General features: G+C 31.2%; 2 protein-coding genes and 1 long non-coding RNA gene across 9 annotated transcripts; 2 read left to right on the top strand and 1 right to left on the bottom strand.

The window, feature by feature from the left end:
* Positions 1-1887: 1887 nt before the first annotated feature.
* On the top strand, positions 1888-9764 carry Hop (tyrosine-protein kinase hopscotch). 3 transcript variants are annotated; one of them, XM_076773393.1, is made up of 12 exons: positions 1888-2786; positions 3143-3441; positions 4303-4662; positions 5139-5342; positions 5997-6277; positions 6488-6812; positions 7076-7465; positions 7552-7928; positions 8022-8218; positions 8362-8643; positions 8737-9074; positions 9286-9762. In XM_076773393.1, exons 1-12 carry the CDS (start codon positions 2685-2687, stop codon positions 9617-9619), a joined length of 3489 nt encoding a protein of 1162 aa, XP_076629508.1. In that variant the 5' UTR covers positions 1888-2684; the 3' UTR covers positions 9620-9762. The 3 variants fall into 3 exon arrangements, with proteins under 3 accessions (XP_076629508.1, XP_076629509.1, XP_076629510.1); XM_076773394.1 differs by lacking the exon at positions 4303-4662 and having other exon boundaries at positions 9286-9764; XM_076773395.1 differs by lacking the exons at positions 1888-2786; positions 3143-3441 and adding an exon at positions 3579-3846.
* A 720-nt stretch (positions 9765-10484) lies between these two features.
* On the top strand, positions 10485-18324 carry LOC143345860 (lipase 3). 5 transcript variants are annotated; one of them, XR_013080331.1, is made up of 7 exons: positions 10485-10919; positions 11262-11432; positions 11766-11995; positions 12788-13034; positions 14630-14879; positions 14973-15516; positions 17640-17779. XR_013080331.1 is itself a non-coding variant. In XM_076773400.1 (7 exons), exons 1-6 carry the CDS (start codon positions 10878-10880, stop codon positions 15482-15484), a joined length of 945 nt encoding a protein of 314 aa, XP_076629515.1. In that variant the 5' UTR covers positions 10514-10877; the 3' UTR covers positions 15485-15516; positions 17640-17767. The 5 variants fall into 5 exon arrangements, 4 of the variants coding, with proteins under 4 accessions (XP_076629514.1, XP_076629515.1, XP_076629512.1 ...); XM_076773400.1 differs by having other exon boundaries at positions 10514-10919; positions 15480-15516; positions 17640-17767; XM_076773399.1 differs by lacking the exon at positions 14973-15516 and having other exon boundaries at positions 12881-13034; positions 17640-18324.
* LOC143345866 (uncharacterized) lies at positions 12788-14644 on the bottom strand. Its single transcript, XR_013080332.1, has 2 exons — positions 14554-14644; positions 12788-14065 (listed from the first exon to the last, which is right to left on the bottom strand). It is a non-coding gene; the product is annotated as an uncharacterized LOC143345866 (long non-coding RNA).
* Positions 18325-18374: the final 50 nt, after the last annotated feature.

Raw genomic sequence — 18374 nt, 5'->3', positions numbered from 1 at the left:
AAGAATATCCGAAAAGTTGCTCCTTATTCACGTAAAGAAAAAATTTTTCCTGGAAGTAGAGCTCATCGATACCTATAAAAAAAAAGTATCAGACAACATTTCCATACAGCGTCAAACAAATTTATTAAAAGTCTTTATATTATTTTAAATTTGCAGCCATTAGCTCGGTGTTACCCATGAAGAAGAACTTCTTCATTATGGGTAACATCGATTACCAGGTCTCACCACGAGGAGGTTGCTGCGAATGGAGACCCGAAGGGAAATAGATCGAATCAAAGTTCCATCGATCTCCCCTTTACAGACCTAGAAACTAATATAGGAAAGAGGGGAAGAAATAGAAGAGAAAGAGATAGAATCATGCCAAATAATTATTTTGTTTAAATATGGGTTTTAAAAGAGGGATGAATCTAAATTGTGGGAGACGCGACAAGACGCGATGCTGAACCGTGCAACCGATCTTGAGATCGAATTGACTTCGGCTTGATAACTCGATTTCTACAGGAGAACAGGTACACGTCCCTGAAACTGGTCTCCATTTCTCCACTGCAACCCGTCGGGAGCCAAAGGACCCGACTCAGGCTGTCTAACATAGAGAGAGTACCTGTGACAAGGACTTTCAACCGGAAAGTATGCGTTTCCGCAGGCGACCTTCAAGTTGAGTACCATTCTCTATGAATCCAGCCAACAAGAGAAGACGATTTGATCTTTCGGATTAGCCACACGGCCGATCACATGTTTCCTTCAATGAGACAACTGTGACCGAAGCCAGGAACGAGGGAATGACTGAAAACGAGAATCTAGTAAAATGAATAATTAATTGGCAATTTGCGCATAAACTAAGAGGCCGAAAATTAACGTCGAGGCTCGAACTAATGAAGTTAAAAAGGAAATTTAGAATTAATTTAAATTAATTCAATCAAAGAAATTAGAAAAAAGAAATGTTCGACGTTAATCTTAATATCTTAAATCTAACCGCACTTACATACTATCACGCCTATGCTGAACCCCTCGGTCGGCGGATGAATCTGGCGTTTTCCAGTAGGACCCTCGGAATTGATCTAAACAAAAACTCGAGTAACAATTAATATTTATACAAGAAAATATCAATATACCAAATACCTAGAAAGAAACAAAAAAACAAATATGAAAAATAATGGATCGAACAACCCAACGAAGAAAGAACAGAACATCCCAACGAAGAAAGAACAGAACATCCCAACGAAGTAATTTGGCTGAAATTAAATTGGACAAAGAACCCAAAGGAAAGTTCTTTGAAACCAATAACACACGTCAGAGTACCCCTGGCGGCTCCAGGGGTACTGAAGAGTTGGTCAGCAGTGACCAACTTTATACCGGGAGGGGATTATGGGTTGCAGTCATTCAGCCAATCAGCAGCCAGTTAGGCTCCGCTTGATCGAAAGTTTAACAAAGTTGCAAGAATACCGAGCCCCTTCGCGGGCACCAATTTTCCGAATATTCTTATAATTTCCACATATTCTCCACTAAAATACGCGTTATTTGTCTGTGGAAACATTAAAATCCTCCAATCCGTTAAAAAGTTATAATGTTTTAAACATACAGAAATGTTCGCTTGAAATTTCATGCATATGTTTAAAATATTATAACTTTTTAACGGATTGGAGGATTTTAATGTTTCCACAGACAAATAACGCGTATTTTAGTGGAGAATATGTAAAAATTCTATTATATATTTATAAGTATTCCATTATTTCAAATAATGATTCTTTAATTTCTTTTGATGGACAATTCATCTATCAAAGTTGACAAATTTCATCTGGGCCACTCTTCATGGTCCGTCCTCCTTGACCACTACGGGAGCCCCCTGGGGCGCGCGCAGGAATTATCCCTTAACCACAAAGCAAGACGGACCGTGAAGCGAGATGAAGAATTTAATTCAAAATTTACATTCAATCAAGATTTCCGAAGATGGTCAAGAAGATGTTTCACGAGCAGCGGCCAAGGGACAACCCTGGTTTCTTTGAAGACGAAGAAAATCCCATCTTTGGGAACAACACTTAAAAACTGAACAACTCTTATGTTGAACGACCAGAGACTGAACATCTCTGTTACGGAATAACTCTGGTTTAAAACTGAACATCCTATATTTGTCTATATAGGCAAAAACTATAATTGACACAAATTAAATTAAATATTAAATAAACATTCCTTTCGTAGTCCTTTCCTCTAGTCCTTTCGTAGACCAAACTTGATTTTTTAAATTTGATTTTTCATCTCTCCGCTAGAAACCGTATTATCTGCCACGAGTATTGTTTTTTTGTTTCAGAGAACAGCTGAACGCTGCCGATAGGTGCTGCCAACTGGTAGCTACTTGTCGACAAGTAGCAATAATATTTCATTATCAAATTATTAATATATGTATTGAATTTACATGTCTATTTTGTTTCATTTCTAGGTTTTCATTGAACTTTATGTATAACTTCTTTTTCTATTTCTATAACGTAGCTCGTGCGATAGGGTATGTCGGCTTTCCCTACTACTCCGTTAGACGCTAAGGAAGTTCGTCGTTACTAGTGTCGCTGTCGATGCACTCAATTATGCCAAATCTGGCCACACTGTTGTAAATAAACAGTATACTTACCAATGCCGTGGATAAGTCATCGGAGTAACAGTATGTAAAAAAAGAACGTGTGATTCTGTCAAAAATGGAAAATGATCGATTGGCGATTGTTTATGTGGCAAACGAAGAAAAAGAATTGACATTTTCAGTTCATTACAAACAAACAATCGATGATCTTTGTATCAAGGTGAAGAATTTCAGGAGATATATTTATTTTCTATTTATGTTTTGTTATTTTAATATTAAATTAAACGTATTTATTGTTGAGATTATTGTTGAAACTTCTAAATGAAATAAACTGCTTTTAGTAAAGCATCATAAACATTTATCATTACATAAACTATATCTAAACTACAATTTGTATTTGTTTGAATTGTCATCCAGATTTAATATTAGCCGCATTATTATTTAAGTCTACCTTACAAATCATAAACTTAAAAGTATAAAATGTCAATGTTCAATTTGAATATAATTGTTTTTTGTTTTATATCCTTTAAAGTATATTAACTTAAGTGAAACATAAACAAATAATTAATGTTTTAGGTTTGTAAATCTCTTGGAATAGGACCAGTAGCCAGACATCTGTTTGCTCTTAGAAATCATTATACAAAACTATGGTATTCAGTAGCACATTGTTTAGAACCAAAGGACAAAAATAAGTTTGACTTCAGACTGAGATTTAAGCCTTCAAGTTTACGCAGATTAAAGCAGATCGATGCAAATGCCTATGATTATTATTTTCAACAAGCACGAGCAGATGTTATGGATAACAAAGTTCCAGATATTGTTTATGAAAGACATAAACAAGAGCTAATTGGACTTGGTGTCACTGACATGTATAGGTATTCATAGTGTTTAATTTAATAATTCATTTGTATGTTTTTTTTTATTATTTATGTGATTACAAGTAATTACTAAGGTATATTTAATGTTATTCAATTTTTTATTTCAGAATCTTTTAATTATTTGCATCTGGTTTAACTATAACTTACAGTCTTGTTAGAAAAATGTATAGTTTGAATTTAAATTTAATTATAACTCAATATTTTATGACTCTAAAATATATTTATTATAAAGTAATTACTTTGTAAAAATTTAAATTGTTTTAATATCGTATGAAAATATTTCAGTTTCATTACTTACAAAGAATAGAAAAGACTTCTAATATCACAGAAATTATTAGGCATATGAAAAACTTTACATTGGTTTTTGAAAAATAGCTTGTAACACTTCATTTAAAACACATGGTACGTTATAATGTATGTATAAATATTAGAGATGTGCAAGTACTTGAAAATATTGGGATCTCGATGGTTGGAGCGAGTCGGGATTTTCGAAAGAGTCAAGATTGGGAATTCCTTTACTCTGTCATGTACAGTAGCGTACAATGCGAACGCAATAAAAAGTCTATTTACATCAGATCATGGGAATGACAATAATAACAATGTTGTTAACAATTCGCTGAAAGCAGTAAAACAATCAATCCTGTTTAATAGCATTTAGTTACTAAACTAAAATCTTAAACATTGCCGAAGATCCTGACTCTCTTGGAAATCCTAATTTTTCCGGGAATTCCGTGTTACTTATTACATCCTTGTAGGTATTTAAACTGGAGATTTCATTTTGTTTTTACTTTTTTCTTTGTTTAGATCGATTTCATTTGTATGCAATATTGACTCACCCTTTTTAAATTTGTTTCATAGAGTAATGTTGGAAAAGAAGGTACCGAGAGAAACGGTAGAATCAGAATACAGAAAGTACATTCCTAAGGAATGTATAAAACGTCATGCATTTTTCATTAAAAAACCAATTCATAACGCACTTCGTAAAATATCCGGATATGATGCAAACTATGTCAAAGAACAATATTTAAAGCAATTTGAATGCATGGCACCGAATTATCCATATGAAGAATACGAGGCTTTGATGGATAGAGGTTTACAGAATTCTCCAACAAAAGTAGCTTTGAGAGTCAATGTAGATGAAGTAAAATATTGTGAAACAATTGCTACATCTTGGATCACGTTGTGCGCAATTGAGGATTTATGTTTTATTTCTATAAGGTTTAAAAATTAAATAATTAATAAATATACAAAACAAAATACTCAAAGAAATTATTATATTATTTTATACGTACAGAGTGTTTTAGACTTTTTTCATCGCAATGTATTCTTTTAAACAAATTCAAAACAATTAAAATGATAGTAAAAAGATGCTGTTATTTAACATGTTTCATTAGGAATGATATACATATGTGTAAATTAATGTACAGAGAAATAATTATTTTCAATATTGAGAAAAATTAAATAGTTTTTTTTATTCCAAATCTTTGAAATCGTTTAATACTGAAATTGACATTGTTCAAAAAGAGAACTTTTTAAATTCTCACCTTTGAAAATATTTATTCTATTGCATATATAAAAATTAAATTCTGTATATAAATATATTATAAAATAATATTTTAATGTCTAGTAAAAATATAATAAAATAATTTGAACTATTTATGACAATTTTATTATAATTTTCTATTTTGTTTTAGACAAGATAACACAGTGGAAATATCAAGAAAAAATGGTATACCATCATATTTAAAGTTTGCCAAAAGTGCACTCTTAATGTCTTTCGTGTCGGCATTGGGTGGTTATTATCGCCTAGCAGTTAAATGGACATTTGATTTGTGTGGTGAGATTGTTACTCCTACTCTGGAAAGACTGCACAAATTAAAATGTCATGGTCCTGTTGGGTAGGATTTCATTTATTTAAATTTATACATGGATGTAAAATATATTATATTTTAATTGTTAACGCTACACTTACACATACAGCGGATACCTAATCAAAAATGTCCCAAAATAAAAGTATTACTGTATCCGTTTCAAAAAAATTTTGGTTCATTTTTTTGCATTAAATTTTTAAGATTTAATTTTCACAAAAGATTATAATCTTTTTTAAATGTTTGCATGAGTGTTATGTAATACGTTGTAAATATTTATCACATTTTGTGTTATACTTCAATGCATTTGCAATTAAATACCTTGAGCGTCTTTGAAACTTAAATTATTTTTGCTTTTTGTATAATACAGACGTCTCAGATTAGAAGTTATGTTATAATAGAAAGATGTTCTGAAATTTTATCAACGTTAAAATATCGGTTTAATGGCCATTATCAATAATTAGAGCAATGTCTGTCTTGAAATTCATGACGAAACTAGTTATAAATAGTACTCGCGAACACTTTTTCGAAAAAACATGGCTTATATCAGTTATCTTCAAATACTACTAACTGTAAGAATTCGGACCATGAAATCTTCATACGTCTTATTCAGCAATACTATTATGTAAGATCTTCGAAGGATGAGAAATATAATAAAATTATAAAATAAAAATTGTATTTCAGACAAGAATTTTCATATGCAAAACTCCAGCAAAAACGTGCTAATAAACCTGGTTCTTATTTACTTAGAGAAAGTGAAACAGAGTACAATGTATATTTCTTAGATGCATGTAACAAAGAGGGAAAATTATTTTCAAAAAGAATAGAAAGCAGAATTTCATCAGATGATTATGTCATTACTGGTAGTTCTGACCATTATAATTCATTGGCACAATGTGTTGCATCTTTTCAAGATTCTGAAGGAGAACCATATCTTACAGAATGCTTACCACCTACAGAATATGGTAAGTTACATTTTTATTTTATTTTCATTATAAATGTTTTCCAATAAGTTTCCATTTTAACATTTTTTAATGTGTTTACATTGATAATAATACTCAATGTATTTTTCGTAAATATGTTATTAAAATTACCAATATTAATAATGTAATTATTGCAAATGTTAAAAATGAAGAGTGGAATTAACTTCTTTTTTATGTTTAATTATTGTTTAGACAAATCACCGCTGTTACTATGTGCTCCTGAGAGTGCAGTCAGCGAAGTAGCAGCTGATGAAGAAATCGTTGCTTCGGTCTTAGAAACCGGACCACGGTGTGTACCTCAGAATCAACTTGAAATTTATAAACCGTTTTTAAGAACTACAGAAATTCGGTATTATTCGCCTACAACTCTTCATCGAGGAATTTGGAGACTGACTAAAGGGAAAAAATTAGAAGTTGCCCTTAAAATTTTAAAACAAGAAGAAGAAGCGAATTATACAAAAGAATTTCTAGATCTTGCTGGAAAATGGTCTCAGCTGCGTTCTGGTACACTTGTAAGGTAAATATTTTTAATGTAACTCAAAATAAAAGATAAAAGAATCAGCGTGTAAAGATTCAACGACCATACCAATATATTAATAGTGTTCAAATAACGCCGAATTAAAAAGTCTTATTTAAAGGTAATTGAAAAATTCTACATTTATGGTTTTGTGAATAAATTATTCAAAGTTCAAAACTTGTTTACAAATTGTCAAATATTTCGATTAACAAAATATTTTTATTATTGGAAAATAATAATGATTAACTACTATATTACGTTAGGTTGTATGGATTAACCGTAACACCATCAATTGGAATGATTTTGGAATTAGTACGACATGGTCCGCTTGATGAATATTTACGTAGTTCTTCGTCTCAAACTATAAAAACTGTAGATATGGTAGAAGCAACAGCTTGTTTAGCTACTGCTCTCTGGCACCTTGAAGAAAATGGTGTAGTTCATGGTAACATTAGGTGCAATAAACTCCTCGTACATGCGCACACTAATAACAGTTTTGTAGTAAAACTTGCTGATCCAGGATTATTTGTATATACGGAAACAGATATTCACTGGTTACCCCCAGAAACATATAATGAGCCAGAACTTGCTAGACATAGTTTTCAAGCAGATGTTTGGGCTGTTGGAACAACAATTTGGCAAATCTTTGCCAGGTAAATTCACTTAAAAAATAAAAATTTGTTTATACACTTAAATGTTACAAAATAAATATTACACATTTAATATTATTTCATTTCAGGGGAGCTACGTTATTAGAATTTCGAAATGCTGTTACTATGAAAAAATATTATAAATCTGGAAAACGTTTACCTATACCAAATGGTTGCCCTACAGAAGTTTATAGATTAATACTTGAATGTTGGGGAGATACGAGCGGGGCTAGAAAGCAACCACAAGCAATAATGAGAGATATAAATCAAATTTTGTATCAAGTATACAATTCTCGCAGAAGTCATGCTTACGCAACAGCTTTTCCTAAATTATTTAGTTCGGAATTGAAAAAGTTAGACGAGGATAGTTCTGATAGCATTGATAGCAGATCAATAAATAGCGACTCAAGATCTAGTAGTCTTATTACTAACAACACAAGTCTCCCCTGGAATGATACTGATGATAGTAAGATCAATCATTCTTTGACTTTTTTATATTTTAGTGAACTCTTTAAATAGAATGAATTACAATTTGATTTGTACTTGATTTTAATTTTAGGTATGCAAGGTTTAATAAACATCAATGAAAATTACGTAGGCAGTACAGAAGAACTATCTGCATATTTAGGTTGGCTATCTAGTGCCAGACGAGATTCGGAAGGATATCCGATTTCTCAAAATAACATTTCTAATATGAATCACCTTGAACACACGACTCAAGCTCTTCGACTAGGACATCCTGGCGATTTGAGCGAGGTAATAAAATAAATATACTAAGAGTACATTTTATTTTACGAAAGACGTAAGTTCAATCGAAGCGTGTTTTTTATTATTTTTTTTCCATTTAAATTGTTTAATTTATGTAGTAGAGAATGTATATGACAATAATATAAAAATAGGTAATCGGAAGGGACGAGGCAGGAACAGGAGAAGATTGTGGTTCTAGAGGAAGTAATGGTTCCTTAGGTCAAATGAGAGGCATATACGAATTAGACATCGATTGTAATGTAATTCTACAAGGTAGAATCGGTCAAGGTTTTTATGGAGAAGTCTATAGAGGTACACTTGAAAGAGAAAATGGAAAGGATATTGAAGCACAACAGGTTGCTATTAAAAAATTGAAAACACGAGCGCTCGACGCAGATATAAGGGACTTCGAAAGAGAAATTGCCATAATGAAGGTAATTAGATTACCGAGAAATATTCGTTGTTCAATCTAATTCAATTTTATTTATTTTTAATATTATAACAATTATTAATTAATATGATTATAGACCTTGAAACATCCAAATGTAGTAGAAATCCTTGGAGTAATATCAGAACCCGAAGTTTGTTTAGTAATGGAATATGTTAAACATGGTTCGTTACAAAGTTATTTAGCAATTCACAAACATGAATTAACACATAAAAGACTGCTGGGTTTTGCTTTGGATATTGCAACAGGCATGGATTACTTGGGTAGTATGAACATTGTTCACAGAGATCTTGCTGCAAGAAATATTTTAGTTGCAGATGAAAATAAAGTAAAAATCAGTGACTTTGGGCTGGCCCAAGTCACTGGAAAAAATGATTATTATATTTTACAGACTGATCGTGGCCTTCCTATAAAATGGCAAGTGGGACAAATATTATACTAACTTTTAAGTATGAATAGAAATAAAATTTTTTGTTAAATATCTCAAAAAATTAATTCGATTAACGTTTAATGAAAATCTAATTAATCGTGTTATTCTATTTGCATTGACATTAAATTATCAAAAATGTTGATAATAAAGTGAAATTTTAATACAGAAGTTCAATAGATTTTTCTTTAATTTTCTTAGGTATGCACCAGAAAGTATTAGGGATGGAAAATTTTCTACTAGATCAGATGTATGGTCCTTTGGTGTAACAATGTATGAAACATTTGGCTTTGGAGAAGAACCACGTCTACCTGGACTCGAGTCAAGCACAGACCGTCTTCAAAATGAACAAGAAAAAGGAAGCACAGAATTACTAGCTGCATTAGAAAGAGGCACACGTCTTCCTTGTCCTTCTACCTGCCCACAAGCAATTTATGTAAAACTTATGTATCCCTGTTGGCATTTGCAAAGCCATCAGAGACCAGGTTTTATAACTCTTTGTAAAGATATTAGAGATCTCCTTGCTCAATATTAAATAAGAGTTAGATAAATGATAAAATTGGTATATTAAATGAAATTCAAATTATATCACACTCTAGAAAAATTGAAATTTAATAGCAATGTGATTTGAATAATTTATTTAATTTTAAGATAACCTCGATGTTAATAGACTCAAATTTGTAAAAATAAAATACTGATATAATGATGTAATAAAGAATCACTAAAGGATAATGAAAATTAGCGTTTTTATCTTGCACCACCTGTAGGATCATGGTGTTCATAAGGATTTCCCACACGTAAAAAACGTGTCAATGAAAGTCGATGTCAAATCGTGCCGGCGACCCCGAGATAACCAAAAACGAATACGTGTAATCAGCTGTTTCGAGTTTACTTCTGAACAAAGGAAACAAGAATATAACGTTTACATTGTGAATATTTTCTGTGAAAATTTTAGTTTTGTACACAAACAAACCCATAAGCTTTACCTTTATATTGTTAATGTTTGTGTGCATCATCGTTACATGGTGAACGCGTTAACAATATTATTGCATGTTCTACTTTACTATTGTATTATTTGTTTGCTATGTTACTTCATGACAGCTCAAAAGCTAAATCAAAATCTACTCTAATCAGTAATTTCCGTAAGGTAAACTACACAATATGACTGTGATTAAAACTGAATTGAAATTCGTGTATGAAACAAAAGTAAAATAATCTGGTTTTTTGTCAAATTTGGCGTGACCTGTAATTCTTCTACTTTAGCCAAATATTTGTTATAATTTGTGTAACCTTTATTTAACATTTTTGGTAATATTATATTTTGTAACATAAATTTTCAGTACTCGCAATGTAAATATTGTATTTCCACATCACAAAACAACAATATTAGAACTATCGATAGTCATTAAAAAAAAACATCGATAATTTTTGATAGTGAAAAATATCGATAGCAATCGATATACTGTCGATATTTCTCCACCTCTACTTACTGTCATAAGTCACGACGTTGTAATATAGCGCTGCGTTTCACAAGTGTTTGACGATTTGTTAGTGCCAAAGTAAATCTCGAAGAATTAAATCGCGCGAATCATTTCGATATTTCTCGATCTTTCGATGTCGTAGAATACTACGTCCAAAGTTTCAAAAATCTTCGAATCATAGTTTAAATAATACTCGAGAAAAATAAAGTCAAAGTTAAAGAATAATAATAAAAGCAAACAAGTGATTCTTGGTGAAAGTAGACAATATTGCTCCATCACGGGAAGCAGCTTTATACGTCAGCTTTTCGTATAATGAGCACCGTGGCCAATCAGGATGAAACTCATATGACAACGGTAAATTAATTATTTATTTTATAATTTTTCTTGGTAATTACAATTGTTGATAATAATAATAAATACTCTGAGTTTTCTTAAACGAATTCTAAATCATTAATTTTTTATTTTAAATATTTTAAATAAGTTACATTACTTCGTTATTTCATAGGAATTAACGATTTATTTGTATCTTTTAATTATTGTACTGTATATTTACTTCATACACTTTCATGGTATCTTAGATAGAGTTTCTTTTTTAAAGAAAATATTTTGTTCAAACAGTAAATGAAGAAACGATTTTAAAGAAAAGATTATAATTTAAAACAAATAATAATAATAATCAAATTATTTTGTTTTTAGCCAGAATTAATTGAGGCTCACGGTTACATATCAGAAACGCATCATATTTGGACAGAAGATGGATATTGTTTAGATGTACATCGAGTTCTCCCTCCAAAAACAGATGAAAATTTATGCTGTGATCCCAGTGAGAACAATGTAAGAATCCTAAATGATAAGAAAGTAGCACAGGTAAAATAATTATATTGGTATTATTCTTTAATATAAATATTATGTAAAAGTAACTGCAAAATTAGATATATCTATAATCTAACTTTCTCTATGAAAAGTAACATATAATAGTTAATAGTTAAATTTTTCTGTATAAGATTTAATTAGTGAAAGTCCACTATAGTGGCATAGTATCTCAACCAGTCTGTCATCAGAAAATCACTATAATGATGATCTTGTATTGAAAAGGATAAATCTGTTTTTTGTATAATGATTAAAACATTCAAATTAAATTAAATTATGGTGAAATAAAATTCATATCAAAATAGAGTAAAATAAATATTTAATATTCAGTATGCAGATTACAAATTTCCACAAAATACAAAGTCTCGAATACCAATTCTTATCCATCATGGACTGTTATCAAGTTCAGCCGATTGGGTACTATTAGGACCAAAGAAAGCTTTAGCATATGCCTTATGTAATAATAATTATGATGTTTGGTTGGGAAACGCAAGAGGTAATGCATATTCTAGAAAGCATAAACATTATACAACCAGAGACAAAGAATTTTGGGATTTCAGGTAATTTTAATTTTAAACTGGCAACAATGAAACAGTGTATAATGCAGATAAATAGAAGAAGAATAAAACAATTAAATATAATTAAGATATTTTTAAATGATATTTTGGTTAAATTTCAGCCCAGAATGTTAATCTAACGCAAAATTAAATAATATATTATAACAAAAAATCAAATGCTACAAAGATTATGAAACATAGAATTATTACTATAATTAATCTTGTCAACAGTTTTATTTATTATTACGTAGGTAAATTTTTTAAATAATTTTGATGATGTACTACTAATACCTCATTCAAATCATTATCTTAACGTATTGACAGCCACTGTCACGTATACGCGACTTTACCTGCCAGTCGTTATCCACCGCTGACGCGTGTACGTGATTTCATTGTTCCTATTATAATGCCACTGTTCGGCCAACTTATTAAGCTTGTTCATGTTCAAGTCTTATGTGATATGTTCATTATGATATTATAATAATATCTGCACATCCTGAGTGTGCTGCTCTTCAAAAACTCGATGGAATCAAAATCAAACAGTTGGGGTCTTTTCTTTGTAAGTCATAACTGTTTTTTTTTTTTGTTGCGGTTCCCCGGTAGGTAGGATTACGTCCGAGAATCCAAACAATAGTAACATATCGGAAAGATTTATATATTTTCTAAAACGTAATAAAATCTTAACGTTGTTTAACATTATCTTACTTATATTTAATTAGTTTTTATCCATGAATTAAATCGGGCCGATTAAGGGATCATATAACCCGTAACTGAACAAATCTACTGATATTTTAGCTGGCATGAAGTTGGTTATTATGATTTACCAGCGACAATAGATTACATTCTAGAGCAAACTGGATATACTGAGCTCTACTATGTGGGTTACAGTCAAGGCACAACTGCATTCTATGTAATGGCCAGTGAAAAGTCTGAATATAACTGGAAGATTAAGGGAATGGTTAGTCTGGCACCTATTGCATTCCTTTCAAACCAGAGAAGTCCTTTGCTCAAATTCATTGTACACTTTTATGGTTTAATGGAGGTGTGTCTATAAATATCTACAATAGTCTTTAATGTTGATCAGAGGTGGTGAAGTTACAACAGCATTATCAGTATCAAACTAACTTCCATAGTTATAGATAGGTATTTCTTTTAAAAAGAGTTTTAAAGAGAATTCTAATTTTTCTTTATAAAAAGGCAGCATTAAACATTGATATTGTTAAAACATTAATAGGAATTCATTTCAAAGGAATAGTTGGGGAGAATTTACAAGGAAAGTCGTTGGGTTACACATGTTCTTAACCCAGAAAATAGAGTCACTGTATAACGACAATATTCCTACTTTCAAGGTTTAAAAGAAACGATTCCTTGTACAAAATTGCTATCAGTGATGAAAAGTGGGTAATCTACGGTACCCCCAACAAAAAGGAAATCGTAGGTTTATCCCGGTGAATTTACCAAATTAATTATAAAATAGAATGTACGCGCAAAGAAAATTGTTACTGTGCATTTGATCGGATACGAAAGGGATTATCTACTACGAAATACTTAAACTTGAAGAACACTGTTAATTCCGATCGTTATCAATGTCAACCGATGCGATTGAGTGAAGAAATCGAACGGAAAAGAAATAGACCTGCAGAGAAGGTAGGCAGGTCATCTTGCTGTATGATAATGCAAGGCTATATACGGCAAAATTAACAAAGGACGTCGTATACAGCAATGCTTGGATAGCTAAAAAAAACATGGAACCGAAATCCCATAATTATAAAACCATAATTAATTGTTAATTCTCGGAAAGGCATAAGCTGAACGATGGCATTCGGCTTTATATCTTGGCGAGCATAGAAAAAGACAATGAATAAAGGGTAGATAATAATACACAATGTGCCTCTATGTTTGTCTTATCGATATTTAAGCGCGGATCAAGTTACACTACGCGGTCCGCTTGATGTCGAGCTTTGCGGCATATCAAGGGGAATCCCCACTCAGTAGTGAGGCTACGATTACCGGTCATTTATCTAATCGAAAATGACGGGTAATTATTTAAGTATTGTTGTATTATGCCTTAGGCTAAGAAGTTTCTCTTCATGCGGTATACTTTCCAGATGTGGCGCCGACGGATTATTATCCGTTTTGGTATCATCAATACCACCTTATAGATTCACATTTTAAAACAGCCAAAGATGTTGACAAAAATATCTTCGAATTTGTTGCTTTTTTACCCTCATCGTTTTTCCGTGACGAGATTCGTCAGTTGTCTGATAGATGGTCCAAAAATGTAGAAAGTGATTGGGGATTGTTTTTAGAAACAAAATGTACATAAATTTTTTATGCTAAAACATCCAATTTATAAAAAATGTATCGAATTAATTTGCAGATCTAATATACAAGTGTTATATACCTCTATTATTACTGTTCATATATCCTTGAAAGCAATTCAAATTGTTTTGTGTTATTTTCTTGATTCAAAACTTGCGTTGTATGCCAGTATGTAAGTATACAATATTCGAATGGATAAATTTAACAGAACAAATTTATATATTGTAAACTTTTACTACAGATAACTGAATCCACCTCTGATCAAGGGTCTGTTTAATATGTTTAATTTACATATGTATAATAAGCATGTTTCAGTGGGGATCGTCTTATTGCAATCTACACCAGTGGTTCCCACGGAATATGTTGCAAGCACGAGCTTTGGGAACATTAATTCGAAATGCTCCAGGCAGTCTCACTAAAGGTTTTTGTATTTGTTGGTTCTACTTAATTGCCGGATTTGGTAGTGATCAACTAGACAAATCTATGCTGCCATTAATTTTGGGACATTTTCCAGCTGGTGCATCTGCTAAGCAAATTATTCATTACAGTCAAAGCATACTGTCAGGTAACTAGATAAAACTTTATTATTTTTCTCTAAAAATTATGCTAGTACAATTCTTTTAACTCAATCTATATTTATATATCTTCATCTTTCCAGCATCCTCCAGTTTCTTTCTCTCCCCTCGTCTCCCTTCTCATTTAGATGTCTCAATAATTCTAGAATTTTAATCTTCTTAAATACTCTACTGTACCTAACTTTTCTAATTTTAGCCACTCCCGTTCTTATTCTTGAGGTTTTGTTCTTTTTCTTTAATTCTTCTATTAAGTAATACAAAAATTTTGTATTGGAAAACAGTTATAATATTTAATTACGATTCTTGAAGCAATTATGTAGAGCCTTAATAGAGTTTTAATATCGATTGTATAGATGTATCACTGTTACATCTATATAAATAAGACTGTAATTCCGTCTGTAATTGTAACATTTTTAGACGATCTCAACTTAGATGCATAATTTACATGGTATTTCAACCGAATTATACGTTCTTAAAATTTTTGTCTGCCTGCTTATGCCTTTGTTTGTTCGTTCTGAGTTAACTCAAAATTTACTAAACAAACTTTGATTAAAGTACCACTATTCTGTTTCGTATGTATTCGAGAACAGGATAGGCTATTTATCATCGCATCTATACTCAACGTGGGTAAGTACTAAACAATTATAAATAAAATTTAGTTGTGTCTGTCCATTTACTACTGCATTAAGGGAAAACGACTGGTGGGATCGCGAAGTAATTTAAAACATATTCCTCAAATAGATTAACTTCAAATATCAACTGTAGAACATTGCAAAATTTCTGTTGGGCAAGAGAGTTGTCCGAGATTCCAACTATAAAATATACAGGGTGTTCGGCCACGCCTGGAAAAAGTTTTAATAGGAGATTCTAGAGACCAAAGTAAGACGAAAATCAAGTGTATCAATTTGTTGATGGAGGCTTCCTTAAAAAGTTATTAACAATTAAATTCGAAAATTTCTAATCGTTCTGGAAAAATTATTTTCAGTTGCGGGGGTCAATTACAATCATTTTTGGTGAATACACATACCCCTGAAATCCTACGCACTTTCGAGAAAAAAATTCGAGAATGTATGAAATTTTTAGACGAAATTAAAAAATTTCAAATCGTTCTGGAAAAATTATTTTTAACTAGGAGGGTTAATTATAATCATTTTTGGTGAATAGGCATACCCTTGAATTCGTAACCATTTTCGAGAAAAAAATTCCTTACCAAAAATATCATTTCTGGCCAGAAATGTCTGCCCGAATTTTCATGCGAATATTTAAAACGTCATAACTTCTGAACGGATGGGACGATTTTAATGTTTAAAAAAGCAAACTACGCGCATTTTAGTGTAGAATATGTACAAATCGTAAAAGTATTCGAAAAGTTGGTCCCCGACCCCAAAAAATGAGAAAAACCCCATAAAAATGGTCCAATTTTCAAACAACCATAACTCCTACTATAGCGAATATATTTCAATGAAACTTTTTTCTGAAGTAGTGCTCATGGATACCTACAAAAAAGTATTAGACAACTTTTCTGTAGGGCGTCAAACAAAATTACTAAAAATGAAAAAGGAATTTTTAAGAAGAATCGACAGGGGGTAGGTGCCTAAATTTTTCGGCGAAATGGAAAAGTTTCAAATCGTTCTGGAAAAATTATTTTCGGTTGCGGGGGTCAATTACAATAATTTTTGGTGAATACACATACCCCTGAAATCCTACTCACTTTCTAGAAAAAATTCAGTACGGGCGGGACTTTAAACGTTAATAAGTTTTTAACGAAGCCTCCATCAACAAATTAGTATTCTTGATTTTCGTCTTATTTTGACCTCTAATATCGCGAATACTTGCTTCCACAGCAAATGTATTAGAAATTAAATTTAAAAACTTTTTTGTTCTATACAAATTTTCGATAAACAGACACAACTTAGTTTTATTTACATATTTTGTTTTGCTTATATGTATAACAGCTTCTCGGTTCTACGTATAATTCTTATATGTATTTAATATTTCTAATCTTTTCCATAAACTAACTTTCTTCTCTTCCTTCCATTCCATGCTTCTTCCATTTTCGTGCCACCCATTTAGCCCTCTCCCCTTCAAACAACTTACTTTAATTTCAATTCCACACTAAGTGCTTCAGAGTATTGTTTCTCTTCAGTACGAACTCTTTCGATACCTTTTATCCATTTCGGTGCGCCCACATTTCTGCCATGCCAATTGAAATTTCTAATTTTGTCCACCAAGTTATGTATCTATATTAAATTAATTTATATGTACTGCACTAATCCGATTTACATCGTGTTTGGATTCATTTTAATTGAAAAAATTTCAGTAGTCCATTGGTACTATTTTCATAAACGTACAATAGAAATGACTGAAAATGAAATTTTCTTTATTAACTCGTAATCTTTTTTTACTCGACATACTATGTTTAGCTCACTTCCTCCCATTATATCTATTCTCTATCCTTATTTGCTAAGATTAGGTGTCGACTTAAGCTAGCGACAAGAGGGTGGGCGAGGGGCATAAGGAGGATGATTACAAACTTTGTTAAATTAAAGCGGGCTCTACCTTATAGCTAAAGTCATAATAATAATTCATATTTTGTAAATACAACTCGTATTTATAAATAAAGCATAATTAACGCTTTAAAAATTAACTGTTTTGTATGAAATATGTATGAACAAAAATAACTATTATCATATTATTCTATTTATTATTCATATGTGTGTGTTTCTTTTTTTTTTCCTTTTTTTTAACAGGATCATTTCGTAAATTTGATTATGGAGTGCCTAAAAACCTAAAAATATACGGATCAACGCAACCGCCGACATATGATCTGGAAAGAATAAAAACACCAATTGTAATATTTTATAGCGAAAATGATTTCCTGACTGATCCTGCAGACGTCAGGAAACTTGTCGAAAGACTGCCAAATGTAATAGAAACACGAAAAATAGAAAATGTGAAATTTAATCACATTGATTATCTGTGGGGTAGAGATGCTAAAACACTTCTTTATAATACTGTATTGACAGTATTAAAAAGATTTAGATGAAAGGAAGCTTCTATAGCATGAATTATTTATTAACTTGTATATAAATGTTAGTGTTGTTAAATCGTACGTAGACAAGGGGTATATATTTCAGGAAATTAAATTTCAGTTAAATGTGAACCCTTTACTGTTTTTTTCTTTTCTTAATCTCAGACTGTTTCATTATTGTGTAATTTAATAAAACTTTATACTTTATTCAAAATAATTTTGTTAAATTTGCCTTTCTTATGCGATGTATGATACTTAAGAAGATAATTAAGAAAGATAGAAACCATTAAGACAACTACAAGCGGGTCACCCTGTAAATTTGCATCGTATTTTTCCTAGTTGTAAAATTTATCAATGAAAACAAAAAACTGTAGAAAATAAAAGAAAATATTCTAAATCAAAAATGTCTGTTACAATGTTTTCGGAAATTTTAATCTAAATTAATATCTTTTTA

The sequence above is a fragment of the Colletes latitarsis genome, chromosome 9 (genome assembly GCF_051014445.1).
Source record: "Colletes latitarsis isolate SP2378_abdomen chromosome 9, iyColLati1, whole genome shotgun sequence".
In the NCBI taxonomy this organism is placed as follows: domain Eukaryota; kingdom Metazoa; phylum Arthropoda; class Insecta; order Hymenoptera; family Colletidae; genus Colletes; species Colletes latitarsis.
The sequence above is the reverse complement of the archived record's forward strand: the minus strand, read 5'-3'. Positions and strand labels throughout refer to the sequence as shown.

Coding starts and splice junctions, on each gene's coding strand:
- Hop (XM_076773393.1), top strand. CDS start 2,685: ATGGAAAATGATCGATTGGCGATTGTTTATGTGGCAAACGAAGAAAAA. Junction 6,278..6,487: donor CTTACCACCTACAGAATATG/GTAAGTTACATT, acceptor ATTATTGTTTAG/ACAAATCACCGCTGTTACTA. Junction 7,466..7,551: donor ATTTGGCAAATCTTTGCCAG/GTAAATTCACTT, acceptor ATTTCATTTCAG/GGGAGCTACGTTATTAGAAT.
- LOC143345860 (XM_076773397.1), top strand. CDS start 10,878: ATGAGCACCGTGGCCAATCAGGATGAAACTCATATGACAACG. Junction 11,433..11,765: donor ATGATAAGAAAGTAGCACAG/GTAAAATAATTA, acceptor TTTAATATTCAG/TATGCAGATTACAAATTTCC. Junction 13,035..14,629: donor ACTTTTATGGTTTAATGGAG/GTGTGTCTATAA, acceptor AGCATGTTTCAG/TGGGGATCGTCTTATTGCAA.